General features: G+C 42.8%; 1 protein-coding gene across 1 annotated transcript in view; it reads right to left on the reverse strand.

The window, feature by feature from the left end:
• Positions 1 to 14607, reverse strand: part of ADAMTS17 (ADAM metallopeptidase with thrombospondin type 1 motif 17) — a 251846-nt gene that overhangs the window by 72687 nt on the left and 164552 nt on the right. The window contains exons 15-17 of the mRNA XM_077828766.1: positions 12613 to 12733; positions 9149 to 9223; positions 2841 to 2921 (exon numbers count right to left, since the gene is read on the reverse strand). Coding sequence (XP_077684892.1) covers positions 2841 to 2921; positions 9149 to 9223; positions 12613 to 12733 — 277 coding nt within the window. The remainder of the gene's footprint in view (positions 1 to 2840; positions 2922 to 9148; positions 9224 to 12612; positions 12734 to 14607) is intronic.

A 14607-nucleotide genomic window follows, 5' to 3' on the forward strand; every position in this document is an offset into this window, starting at 1 on the left:
AACTACAGAGCTGAAACAATATTGGGAAACTTCAGTGTAGCAAGAGCATCATCGTGCACTGCAGCTGGGGAAAACTCTCTCGTCCCTTTATGTAAAGGCACAGACATTTAAACCAACTCTGCAAAACTGGACTGCAAGTATTGTGGGAAGATCCCTGTCTCGAGGTGTCTCAGCATTCCTGCTCCCAGGTGCAGGAGGCCAGAGATGTGCAAAAATGGAAAATATGTCGGGAAAAGTTGCTTGGACCTTTATGAATCTCAAAACTGGATTGGTTCAAGTTTTGGAGGAAGATCTGTGGGAAGGAACCAGTCTCATTTTAGCTGAACTGTATTTCTTATCTTTAGATAAGGCAGATGCATGCAGGGGCAAAATTTGCTCTCAGTCGTAGCCAAACCTATTGGTGTATACTTGTTGAGGTTACATCTGTGCAAGTAAGCAGGGTTACAGCATTGTAACTGAGGACCGACTTTAGCCCTAAATATTCAGTGCAAGCTTCTCAGTACTAGAACTCCAGTGGATAAAACTAAAACCCCCTGATAAACATTCTGTATGAATCCCATGGAAACAATCAAACAAGACTGGCTTCCAAAAGCCCAGTGTTTGCAAAGCTCGAGGAAACACTGGCCCTTATTGTTCCACCAATGGTTCGATATGTCAAACATCTTATGTGTAGGCATAATCTTCTTCCAGAAAACTGGCTGCCGCATGAGCAGAAATAATAGCAACAGTGACACATGCTTCCTACAAAGGAATGGTGGCACAAATGCCGGTTTTATAATACAAGGCACAGCCCACCTCAGAGTTAAATGACAGGGGCTGGTTTTTTCTTAATTGCATTTTAGCTTTATTCATCACGTGGTATGTATTCAAGAAGATAGATAGGGCAGATGGGGTGACAGCCCAGGAGAAGCACTCTTGCTGAGTGTTCCTTGCCAATTCTGGTGCCATCCCAGGAAAATAGCAGAACTAGTGCAAAAATCCTAAGACACAATCAGCCTGCGAAAGCTTTCTGGAGCATCTTGTATCCTAATATTTGCAACTAATTGGCATCTAAGAAAAAGGGTTATGATGAAGGAGCACATGGGAGTCAGGAGACCTGGGTTCTATTTGCAGCTTTGCCACCGACTCACTTTGTGGCCGTGGCAAGAGTCACATCACCTCTGTGTGCCTCAGTTCCACCTTCTGTAAAAAAGAGGACGTAAAATGGTCATTCGCGTATGTGGAGTTACTACCATTCTCTATTATTTGTTCCAGTAGCACCCAAAATCAGAGAGGGCACAGTCCCTGCACCAAAGAGCTCACACTGGAAGAGACAGAACATGTGGATGCGAAAGGGGTACAATATCTAAGTAAGGTGGTAACACACTGAGTGGTCGGAGTAAGACCCAAACAACCATTAATCCCAGTTTATCCCAAATGGGAATACTCTGGTGAGGAAAGGCTACAGGACCGGGCCCTAATGGAAGCACTCAGTTATTGTGCTGAGGGGAGCTAGATAAACTGACGGGTAAATAGACAGAAAATAAAGGATTCAGGGGGCGTACATGCTTATCGATAGCAACAAAGATCCTGAGGCGAACCTGCTCGGAATTTTAAACCACAAAGGTTCAACAAATGTAAGAGACGGCTTTGATTGTTCTCTTCTCCTGCCTTAACGTGACATGAAATTGTGGCACAGTGTGAAACAGTGAAAAGCTCAGCTCAGCTTGTTACCTTGCTTGCAACAGTGTTTCCACGTGGCCATGAATCTATCTATATGTTTGATGAGAGGAAGGAAAGTCCAGTGATTAGAGTGCCAGCCAGGGAGATTCAATCCCCTACTCTGCCACAGACTTCTTGGGAGGCCTTGGGCAAGCCACTTAGTCTTTCTGTTCCTCAGTTCTCCATCTGTGCAATGGGGATTGCAACACTTCCTTACCTCACGGGGTGTTCTGAGGATAAATGCATTAACGTTTGTGATACGAGGATGATACTATGAGGATGGGGGCCATATATGTACCATAGTAGATGTAACTATAGTGTATCAACCTCTACAGTTAGCTATAATTTACAAGGAAACTGTACAGCCCTAACTGTAGGGGTTAATAATTTTATAATGAATTTGCTGACCCTGCAAATATTCTGGGCTCTCACAGGGCCAGATCTTCCTTTCCCTTCCACAGCTGCAATGCCACTGACTTCAGTGGGACTGCAGGAGTGTAAATGCGGGGAGGACTAAGCCCATTATTTCAGTTGGCTGCCTCATAGAAATTTAGAATAAATAATATTAGTACTGGATCGATGGCTGCAGCCAGCCCATCTCGGCCTGTGGGCTCATTACAAGCTAAGCAGGGCTGGGTCTTGGATGTAAAGCAAAATGACAACCTCGTACTGCAGGGAGTGGCCCTGGCAGCATGGTAAGTGTGTTGGGGGAGTCAGCTGCATTGTCCTTCCTCACTACTAGGTTGAACTGGGTGCTACGCTCTTCCTACCTAAATGGCTGCTGTTTCATCTGAACGCCCCATTCTTCCTTACTCCTCCCCATAAATTGTTGTTGCGTGCTATTAGACAGATCCTCTGTTCCACCCCAGAGCAAAGTGCATGTCAGGGACTCGTCTATGCACGTAAAAATGCTCTGGGATTCCTTCAGGATGAACACCCCCCTATTGCTGTCCGATAGTAACACGCTGAGCATACCACCACAGAAATGGTGAGACATCGCAATAAGAAAGAAACGTTAGCAGGCAATTCCTGCAAATGATGAACCCTGTGGCCTACCTACTCCTATTGATCATTTAGACGAAAGCTAGCTTAACAGAAGCGTACACTGAGTTTAGAATCAAAGCATTTTTCTTTTTTACCCAGAAAACTGTGGGCAGGTTTATCCTCCACCACTCGGATCCGTCGAGCACCCGCAGGGATCACAGCTGCTTCAATATAACCTAGGGCAACAAAAGGTCACATGGATGAGAGTATCCCACAGCCAGCCAGAGGCATTCTGTAATTTAGTATCATCCCCCAAAAAATCAACTCCGTTCCAGCTTTTGTAATGGTTGGGAAACACTCGAAAGGTAGGAACTGTTTTAGCAGCCAAGTTTCAAGCCAGGGCTAATCATTACAGCTTGAGGAGAGGGAGAAATGCGTATGTATTCCTTAATTGCAACTGTTCTGGCTTGTGGCTGGGTCTATTAAATCTGTTCCCTTGCATCATTTTTGTTCATGTGCGGCATCTACCGGAATACGTTAAGATCCTACTGGAAGCTGAAGCAAAGGTGCGCTTACCAGTAGTTACAATGCACATCATGGGAAGAGACGTGACAGTGCTTTGAAATGAAAACATTGGTGTCAGCTGTTCTGAGAAAGCTTTCTTTGGGATATAACCTGCATGATCATTCATACTTTTAAGGAAAAGAATGAGCTATCTGGGAGACTGCTAAAACTAAAACATTGCAGGAGTCAATGATGAAAACTGGTATAAATCTATTTGCTTTCACTTGCATGTCTGTCCTTATGAAACAGTCCTATATAATTTAATCGACGACAATCTCCTTCCTTTAGGACTTTTAAACCAAGCTGCAGAATTCTACAATCAGGATTTAATTCTACAGGATAGTTTAAAAAAAAAAACAAAAAAAACCTCTAAGACTGATCTCATTCATCATTACTTTCTATGGGCCGGATCCCTGAACTATGCCAATTTAGATCATCTGGGCATCTGACCCTCTAGGTTTGTAGAGAAATTTCTATAGAATCCTATGAAATTTCTATAGAACACAACTGGTTTTTTATCCTTCTAAAATTACAACTCAGCTCCATAAGGGTTAATTGTTTATCAGAGAACATAAACATTATTGTAAAAACATAAAAAATGATACTTGTAAGTTACATGTGGCTTATTTATTGCTTTTAAAACCCCCTCAAAAATGTTGTGGTTCAATTTAGAGATGGGCAAAAACCAAAACCTCAAGACAGTGGCACTCTTGACCTTTGGAGTCATTCATGTGTTGGTTCTGCTCCAAACTTCGAGGCTCAGCCCTATCTTCAGTCTAAGTGATAGGCAAAAAGCAAACTATCTACTAATATCAAAAAGAACAAGGAATACTTGTGGCACCTTAGAGACTAACAAATTTATTTGAGCATAAGCTTTTGTGGGCTAAAACCCACTTCATCAGATGCATGGAGCGGAAAATACAATAGGAAGATATATATATATATATATATATATATATATATATATACACACACAGAGAACATGAAAAGATGCGGGTTGCCTTACCAACTCTAATGAGACAAATCAATTATCTTTTCATGTTCTCTGTATATCTGTCTATCTTCCTACTGTATTTTCCACTCCATGCATCTGATGAAGTGGGTTTTAGCCCATGAAAGCTTATGCGCAAATAAATTTGTTAGTCTCTAAGGTGCCACAAGGACTTCTCATTCTTTTTGCTGATACAGATTAACACAGCTACAACTCTGAAACCTGTCATCTTGCAAGCTACTAATACCAGTGTCAAATATGAAGCAATGAGACTACCTTGGAAACCATCGTGACTAGGATTTGATTCTTTTTAATTAGCAAGATGGTTTATTTTTCAGTGTGTAACTTGGCTCCTTCTTTGGCTCTTCCCCCTTCCCACCTTCTTTTAAAACACTAAATAGCTTATTCTGTATGCTTTACCTTCCCTTTTCTGTTATATGTACTAAGTGAGAGGGCCCTATTCCAGACCTGCCCCTATAAAAATAGGACAATGCTGGAGAATCAGTAGTGTAAGAGTAGTGTTTGGGTCTATTCCTTTAGAATTCGGCAGTACTTTGGTTTTTTTGTTAAATGCAGCTGAACTCCCATGGTTCTGCTTTGTTCTGGACTGAGCAAGTGAGAGAGAGCGACACACTACAGAACAAAGGGCCTCTCTCTGTGGCTGCATGGACTGTGGAGGCAGTACCCTGGGGATGTGGCCTGGATGTGGCTAGTGAATCCATCACTATATAGATCCCACACACCTAACCCCTGCCTGCAAGCCTTTCACTTATGGGTTTGCACAGGGGCCTCAGCCCATTGGCTTAACCAACCACAGTAGTGTCAATGAAGCAGCTGCATAGCCACCAGATTAATGGGGCACATGGATTCCTTCCCACTCCCAACCCCTTTTAGATCACCTGTACAAAACATTCTCACTGGGGTGTTGGTGGTAGGTTAGGATATGATCTGGCCAATGACAACCATCTCCCTCCTTAGTGTCTCATCTTTTTAAGGTAGCCCCTATTGTTCTGGTACATTACACTAATTTGTATTGTCATTTTACCACCTCTCCTCACTCCCCTCAGCTCGGGTCCTTTTCCTTATTTCCCCACCCAAGAGCATCATATCTCTTGTTTTCTTCTCCCCTGCTCCGGTTACTTCCGAAAGTCAGCCAGTCATCCTTTGCAGGGAGAATCAAAATAAAGGGAAAATAGGATTCTGAACAAAGAACCTCCACTCATGTTAGGCTGATGAATTCCCCATTCTGCTAATTACAACGCATGCTCCATCAGTAATACTCACTACTTCAGGGTTTGGCTTTTATGGCAATTGTGAAATCTATAAAAATCAAAGAAAACAGATGTCGGACATTAGGCTGGATCCTGCTGGGAGTTGTTTTTTTGTTGGCTGGAATAAATTACATGAAGAGCAGCACGTTCTAAAATGCCAAACATCCCTTGTGGCACCCCATGCATCCGCATTCAAACCCAACCAACTATTACTATCCGACACGAGCCCACAGCAGAGTGATTAATGACAGCATGTCACTGCAAATGTACCCTGGAAACACACCTGGCCACCACGTTAGGAAGCCACTTTGGAACATGCCCAAGTATCACGTATTTGTTGATGTATTTACTGTAGATGATTATGATGATGATTTTTGAAATCAAAGGCTCAGAACTACCTTCAGCAATGACCAGATCAAAAAAAGAAACAGTGAAATTAATGGAAAGGCTCTCATTGATTTCACGGGGCTTCAGAGCAGACCCCTAAGGCAGCGGTATCCTCGCCCGTGTCTCGCCGTTGTTGCGGTGCAAGAGGCATGGCGTTACTCTTGAGGTTCTCCTAGTGCCACAAATAGGCTCTCATTTCACCCCTGCGGTGCGAGAAAATACTATGTGGAAACGCTGCCTTGTACATTACCTTTGAAATGGTAAATAGCTGAGTTTAAGCTATTAACAGGGTATTAGTTCTGAAGACTATTTAGTTTGGTCTGAGACCAGATTTTTCTCCTCATGTAATTTCTAATCCTGACTGATGGCACCATGGGCTGTATTCACAGCTCCTGAATAAGAAAAAAACAAAACAATTTACTGTACTAGCTTTCTGAGATCGGGTGACACAGAACCAACTATTAACATTTTGTTTTCTTTAGGGAACCAAGTAGTGCTCTACGCCGGTATATGCTTGTGTAGTTTTGAAATGTTCTGTCGGGGGACAGAGTAGGTTCCTTGGGCATGTCCCATCGAAAGTGTCTGGAGCTCTTAGCCAGCAATACTGGGTAAATCAGTGGTCAAAATCCTACTGCAAATGCACTAAATACACCATACATGCAAACTCACCACAAATATAAACGCAAATTGCTCCCAGCTGGGTTTTAGAGCTAGTGACATGTTGCTGCTCAAGAGACTATAATCCCAATATTGGAGAATATTGCCCCTTAAAAACATCCCCATGGTTTTGGAGGCATGTTTTTGATCACAAATTGTAAACTGCAGATTTCCAGAAAGATTATCAAGCATTAGCTATTAAGCACAACAGAAAGCTCAATGTTGGTCCAGAGTCAAAAGACTGTCAAAGATCTGTTAGGTAACCTGAGGGTAGGTAACTCTTTGCAATGCTGGGGTCTGCAAGGTTGAGTTAAAATTCTGTTTAGGTGAGCAGCTGCATAAAGACTGATGAGATCTGGCAACAATCAGGCAGTGGTTCTAGTTATTTCATCCAAAAGTCAGACTTTTAAGATGAAGGTTGGAAAGTATAAACCGGAGAATTTCATTATTTGGGCATTTCTAGAGCTGTACGTACTGTGCTCCACCTTGGGAACAGCTATTTTGGCATGCAACAATCTTTCTGGATAATCTGTGTTACATCAGTGTCCCAGCAACATAAGGCTGTGATTGAAGTGAGTCCTAGATACAAGATATATGGTGAACTTGTATTAGGAGAGACGCCAGAACAAAGAGGTAGCTTTGTCATCAAGCAGATTAATACATGTATGGTGGCTACTGTTTCTTCACTTAAACACTGGAGAGATTTGCAAGAGGAAAGCAGGCTCAAACAGGAGAACCCACTGTTAGGCAGTGTTATTAGTCCCAGAGAGGAGAGAGAGGTTAGCACGAATTTCAACGTGGAACTGAATTACTACAAAACTGGTTTGGATGTTACTGGAAGACAAACTCTCGGGTAGAGCAGATGTTACCCCATGGCTGCAAGTGCTAATCTCTAAGCAATGTACCTTTGTATCTTCCTAATGGAAGTATCACAGCATGGGTAGAACAAAACCCAAGCCCCTGCACTATCCTGAGTTTTAGACGCTGTCCTGCTGCAAGGTCCCAAGTTGAGAGCTGTAAAGACTGCACCCCTTTTTTAATCTGCTGAACATGTATAGCATAGACATCCCCACTGTCCTGGGGTGGCCAGGGCAGTCTCCATAGCTCTTTCAGTCCTTGTTCCCGTTGATAAGAGTGCCAGTCAGTACCTATTGTGGCAGTGCTGTGGAAACATATCCATTAGACACTAGACTGAGACTTAAGAGCTCATTTTTTGAGCAGTCAGAAGATGCTAATGACTTGCCCTCACTATCGGTCAGGGCTGAATTCCAACTGACAGCCTACAGGTGGCAACCTCCACACCCTCATTACTGATCCTCTCAGTAATCTACTGTCCCTCTAACTAGATTTTGTACAGAATATAATTCTTGTTGCTGATCAGAAAATAAAAGACTAATGACTAGTTTATCTTCTTGCGCGCATGAGAATCCTGGCGATTACCAATTGTAGGTACCTACTCACACAGTACCCACCCACCACTGTTTACTTCCAGCCATGGGGTAGCTAGCCTGGAGGCAAATCATTTAATTGTGAAGCCATGGACAGATTTCAAAGCCTCTTGATATTGCTACCGAGTGTCAATTTGGTGGTAATGCTTCCTATAAAGGACAGCTGGTTGAAACCTGGTAAGTCACCCACTGCTGTGTGTTTCTGTCTGCCTCTCATCACCTGACTGTATATCCTATTAACAGAATTTTCTTGCACATGCTGAGAGAAGAATCTGCCCAGGCTTAAAGCACCATCTCTCAATTTTCTTTATTTTAAATGCACTACTGTCAAGGTTAAAATCCTGCGTAAAATGTTTGATTTCGTCACCATATTAAAAACAGAAACTGCTCATGAAGAAAAGTTATTGTAAGAGCAATTGGCCTAGTTCATTTAATTATTTACTGCCATCTGGAGTACTGACTTAAAACATAAGCCAAACAACCGCAGCTTCTCTTGTGGGTCACAAGACAGAGGGCATCTTCATCTGGCCAGGGAAGAGCAATACAGATGCACATGTGAAAAAATGACTCATGTGGCAGGTCTCTAAGTATGACCTGTATGGCACTGGAATCTGGATAGGAATCTTACAAGGAGGAAGAGAACGGCCAGACCCCTAGCTGGTGTAAATCAGCATAGCTCCATTGGCTTCCAGTATACATTACTGAGGATCTGGCGTAAGTGCAGAACATGACTCGGAACACCATTTGGGATGTCGGGGGGGGGGGGGGGCGGTAAATTTAGTTCCCAGGAAACAGGGGAACCAAGAGGTCTAGTGCGGAGACAAGTATCCAGTGTGCAGAACCTCTGAAAACTCTGTGGCACTATAGAGATTGGGTGGAAGAGAAGAAACAGGGGCAGAACTTGATAGCGGGCTGACAAACATGGTATTCTGGTGGCTAGGCTGCTCCTCTAAAAGGCAAAGGACCCACGTGCTGTCTTTCCAATTCAGGCTAGTTATGCTGAATGTAGAAGGCTTTAAAGTGTATCCATGGCTTTTTATACAATGCAGTCTCCTCACCCAATCCAACCAGGAGGAGGAGGACAGAAAACCAACACCAAACAACAGCTACCCAATGACACCACACACAGCATTTAGGCATCTTACACGAGAAACACTTGGGAACAGCCTTTGCTTTTGCCATCACACACGTGGAAACCTTCTTACAATGACTATTGGTTACTGAGAAACAGAAAGGAGTTGGCATGGGTTTAGTCCAGTTAAGAGAGCTCAACAGCATGGTTTGCAATCACAGGACATACAGGGACCGATCCTGCAGTCAGCGGAGTCCCACGTGCACAGCAGCTGCAGGATCTGGCCCAAACGTTGTAGGTGCAATTCTCAAACTGATACTTCTTAACAATCAACGTCTTGACATTTCACAGCTATTCTCTTCTGAAATCATAAATCAACACACTTACCACAGGGGCTTTGGGCTTGACCCAAATCAAAGCAAGTCAATGAGGGATCTGCCACTCTCTTCGGTAATGATTTCAATATCCAGGCCCTGATTCTGCTATCGTGATTCATGCTGCTTAGTCACATTTGGCCCAAAATTTAGGCTTTGTAAAATCTTGGAATTTAAACATTATTAAAATGCTGATTTTTAAAGAAAATCCACAGACTTTTCCGAAACAAATACACGTTTCCTTGTGGTGTTTGCAACCTGAACACTGCAGCTTTGTGCCAGTACATGAGACACAGAATGTGCAACTGACTAAGGTCCTGATCCTGCAAAACACTTATGCATATGAGAAGCCCCATTGAACACCACAGATTAACTCACAGGGCTTAACATTTAAGCAGAATCGGGGTCTGGAACCATAAGTGAAACCAACATGTCTAATTTCACTGTCTATGCTGAGAGAAATGTAAAAGCAGAGAGAATAAATAGCAAAACTTTTACAATTTTGAACATTCTTTGAATTTTAACAGTCTGAGCTGTTATCAGTGACACAGGTAAGAAATAGTTTAAAATAGAAACAAATACGATTTCCAACCTGGAAGATATGCCTTTGCCCAACACAGATCTCAATATTTCGGGTTATTTTTCACATAGTGTTTTAATCTACTATTTTTCGGAAAAAAAGTAGCTAATGTATGTGTCAGGACATAGTATAATCGCTGGAAAAAATCCTTATTTGTACAACGACGTAAGATGGGCAAATGAAGTATTTTCAACGGTGAAGTAACATTTTAGATAGGATTGATGCGTCTCTCTCTCTCTCACATGTTCCAGACATTCAGTAAAGAATGAGGGTGCAATAAAGGTTTGTACTTTATAATATTAATGATCAACATCTCCTCTGGGTACTGTCGCATCTGCCCTGTCATCCTATTTTAATTACCTAGCGTCTCTAGAGATGGGGGAATCCCTGCTGTACTCATCTGGTTGACAATCAGCAGAGAACGTTCAGTTCCTACAGATCTGCCACGGGGAAAAGTCACTGCATATATTGAGAGCAGCCTACCTAATTGAAAACAGATGTATACCACTTTCAAATTCTGGCAGGAACCCAGAAGTTTATCATCTATCTGGGTCAAGTCTTTTTGTTGCATGAGGTTTCATAGTGATTTTGATCCATAAATAACAAAGATAGATGTTTCTGAAACCTAAGAGATACTTATTTCCAGCTAGCACTGCTACTACAGAAACGGAGAATGGTTTTCCCATCTAAAATGACCAGGGTGTAATTCCCATTTCCTGCAGGAGACAGAGAAGCAGTGAAATTGTAAACTAGGCATACATTTGTTGATCTTCAGATCGGGAACTGTTGTAGAAGATGGAGCAGTGGTTTCACCACCGGCATGAGCTATAGATTTGGTGATGCAACGTACACTTCCAACACAGACATAAGAGGTATGGCAAAATTATACCAATGCTGTTCCTTTTTAATTGCAAAAGTTGTGTGCAATATTTTGTGACATGCTCTCAGAGTCCAACTCTCAAAGCACAGGTGCATGCCAACAAAGTTAACCAAGGCAAATCTTTTCCTTAGTCTTGCACAGCCAAAATGCAAACTTCTCACTACCAACAGCTGGACTCCAAATGAAACACAACGGTCAGAGCAGTAAAAACTGCAGCCTGGAAATCATGCTACAGATTGGCCTGACAATGGAAGTGAACAAATGAACTCCAGAAAGTATTAATGAAGTTTGCTAATTCCACCTGCACCTCAGAGGTGGTAGCTGGCTTCACAGATAAAAGTATGGGAAGGAGGTAGTAGAAATTAGAAAAGAGAGTCAGAGCACCAGCTTTGAAGCCCTGATTCACCAAAGCAGTTGAGCACACACTTAACTTTAATAATGAATGCAATGGAACTCAAGCATGTGCTCCACGGACATCTTTAACTGCTTTGCTCAGCTGGGTCCCAAAACAGCACCTGTCGAACGTGCTTTGTTTTTGCTTCCCTACATGTGGAGATGGCAATTTTCATTTAAATATCAGTCATTTTTCCTAAATACTTCCTCCCTCCTGGAGTGGTCTCTGGGTCCTAAGTCTAATTTCCCTCGCACGTTGCTTGACCAGGATGAATGGCAACAGGTCTCTCATAAGTGTGGAACAGTGACTAAGGAACACGGGCTAATTCACACACAACGGGTGTGCAAAACCAGAGGGGATAGCTTGAGCTTGACTGAAAACAGTCTTATTTCAATGCTTCTACGTTGCTGGCATGAAGTCAGTATAAATACTCAGAGAATAGGGTCCCCTGGTTTAGCTGAAGTGGAGATATCCTGACCATTACATGAATCATCCGGGATGTACCCAGGAGGTTTCAGTCTAAATGCCAAAATCAGCTGTCTCCCACAGGAGGAGACATTATGATTATCTTGATTTTTTTCTCTCTCATTTTACATCAAAATTACCTATAATGTTCAACATGAACTGTACAGTGTGACTTCTTTGAGTTCAGTTAAGGAGGCAATGGCCAATCTTAGCAAACAAGAAGAGGCTGCAGATGGAATTCCACCGCTGAACCAGTTCTTTAATAAAACTGGAACATGGTTAACGAAACTGAATGGCAAAAGGTATTACACAGTGCCAACAGGCCTGACCCTTTGAAGCCCTGAGCATCTTCAATTCCCCTTCTCAAGAGGGACTCATCACCTCACAGAATTGGACCCTTGTAGGAACTCTTATAGGTTAAACAATTATTCTGAAAAAACTGTGCGATAAGATTAGGTGTCGTGAATAACTAAAGATTTGACCATCTTATTCTTCTACAGCTAGTCACTGATTCCGTCTCAAACATTTTAGCAGATTACTTCTGGGCAACAAATGGGGTCAGAAATACTCGTGTAAATTAGAGTAATTCCACTGTAAACACTGGAGCTACTCTCACCCCCAACTTATATCAGTGTCTGCAAGAGCCGAATCTCACGGACAGCCATAACACTCCCTGTGTATCAAACTCTAAAAATAGTCATTTCAATTTTCTTTTTAAATGTACAATGGCTATTTGATCAGGCACCACACTGTGCAACTCACCTACTTTTAAAGAGTTGTCACTAGCTCTCTAACTCCTAGATGTTAAGATGAAGGCAGAGCGCTTTTGCTGAATGCTACTTACCCATCCCCTTGGTGTGGTTGAAGTCTCCTTTCACCACTTTACAGGTTTTGCCATCTCCGTTGCAGATCCCACAGCGATCCTCTTTGGCAGCTGAGCCAATGATCCCATCGCAGCCGATTTTCTAATGACAACAACCAGAGGCGCTCGTTATTTCATTTACAAGGCTAAAGTGTCGCTAAACCGGGCTGACTGAAAAGCTGAACAGGAAAAGAACGTTGAGAGTCAGGAGAGCATTCAGTCAGTACGGCATCGGCTTGGTTAGTCAGCAAAACACTCTTGTTCAATAGCAAATGCACAAACCACCTTATAAAAAGCTTCCCTGTTGTAAGCAACATCATAAAACCCTAGCTATCCAAGGCACATTGGTGTATTTGCACTAACATGTTTAAATATTAACAGATTACAAGGATACTCTGTATTTTATAGCATCTTCCATTTGAGGATCTCAAATAACTTTACAAATATTAATTAACCTTCATAATACCCTTGTGAAACAAATATATACCATGAGTCCATTTTGGAAATGGGAAGAGAGGCACTGAGAAGTTCAGTGACTTGCCCAGATTCACACTGGAAGCTTAAGGCAGAGCTAGGAACAGAATCCAGGTATCGGAGTTCCAGTTTCATGCCTTCACCACAAGTTCCTCTGAGATTATGCTTGAGGTCCTGATCTATTGCTCACGGAAGTATCAGGGCATTGTATCAGGACCTCGCTGACGACACTAACGTTCAGCAACAAACACTCAGCATCTATTACATTTTCACTATTTGAACTGAATGGCTCAGGATGCTAGTGCTTAAGTCCACATTTTCAGCAGGTCCCATTAACTGAACACCAGAAACCCACATTTATGTTATCAAGAATTTAGGTTCACTGATCTGTAAGTGCAAACTGCTGTATGCATGCACAGATGTGACATTTTGCCAATGCTCCCACTGTATTCAGTTTTGACTTTTTTTTGCACCTAAATGATCCTAAAAATATTTAAGAATTTAACCCAATGCTTCAGTTGAAAAGGCATTTGGATTGTAGTGATAGTCACGATTTTACATACATGCCTAAAGCAGTTATCACTAAAAATCTTTACCATTTCACCCCATAAGCAAACACTAGGACATTTTGTGCTCTCCCTAATCCTTGCTCTCATGGTGGAACCCTGACTAAGGACCCCTGACTTTTCAGCTTCACACCTCAGGACAGGAGGCATGCTCTTCGACGACTCTGGCTGAGCTACGGGGTGGGTACGGGGTCTCCCCAGCCTGAGTCCAACTGGAACCTCATTGCTTTCTCCATGAGGTGCTTTTTAAACTGGAGTTCTGGCACCTTGCAAGTCTGGTTTGGAACGGAGCGACAGATACTGCATGTAGGGGAGATATGAACTTCTTTCTCCAAGGCTGTAAAGACATTGCTGATGCTTGTTGCTGACTGAGAAGGAATGGGGGCAGGAGAGAATTTCTGAAGCCTGGTAATCCTGGGCATAATCTAAGCCAGGGATCGGCAACCTTCGGCACATGGCCCATCAGGGTAATCCGCTGGCAGGCCGCGAGACGTTTCATATACGTTGACAATCTGCAGGCATGGCCCTCTGCAGCTCCCAGTGGACGCGATTTGCTGTTCCTGGACAGTGGGAGCTGTGAGAAGCTGTTGCTTGTGTGGACCTGATAACGATAGATAGCACTTGACTGATACACAGCTTTCCTTGTAACTTGGCAGGACAGCAGGCAGCCATATATTTCCAGCTGCATTTGAACAACCGCACGCAACTGGATGGATAAATGTGGCAAACACTTCAACCAACTTTATTGCAAGTGTTATGAGACCAGCCCACAGGACTGTAGAGGAGGTAAGTAGAGAGAGGAGGATCAACAACACAGGAATGCAAAGGACCAGATCTCTGGATCTACACTGGGGTTCTTCATAAACCTTAAACCATGAGGGCGATGTAGGACAGCCAAGTAAAGATAAAGAGGGAACGGCTCTGTGCTTTTCATGTT

This window comes from Eretmochelys imbricata, chromosome 10 (genome assembly GCF_965152235.1).
Source record: "Eretmochelys imbricata isolate rEreImb1 chromosome 10, rEreImb1.hap1, whole genome shotgun sequence".
Classification (NCBI taxonomy): Eukaryota; Metazoa; Chordata; order Testudines; family Cheloniidae; genus Eretmochelys; species Eretmochelys imbricata.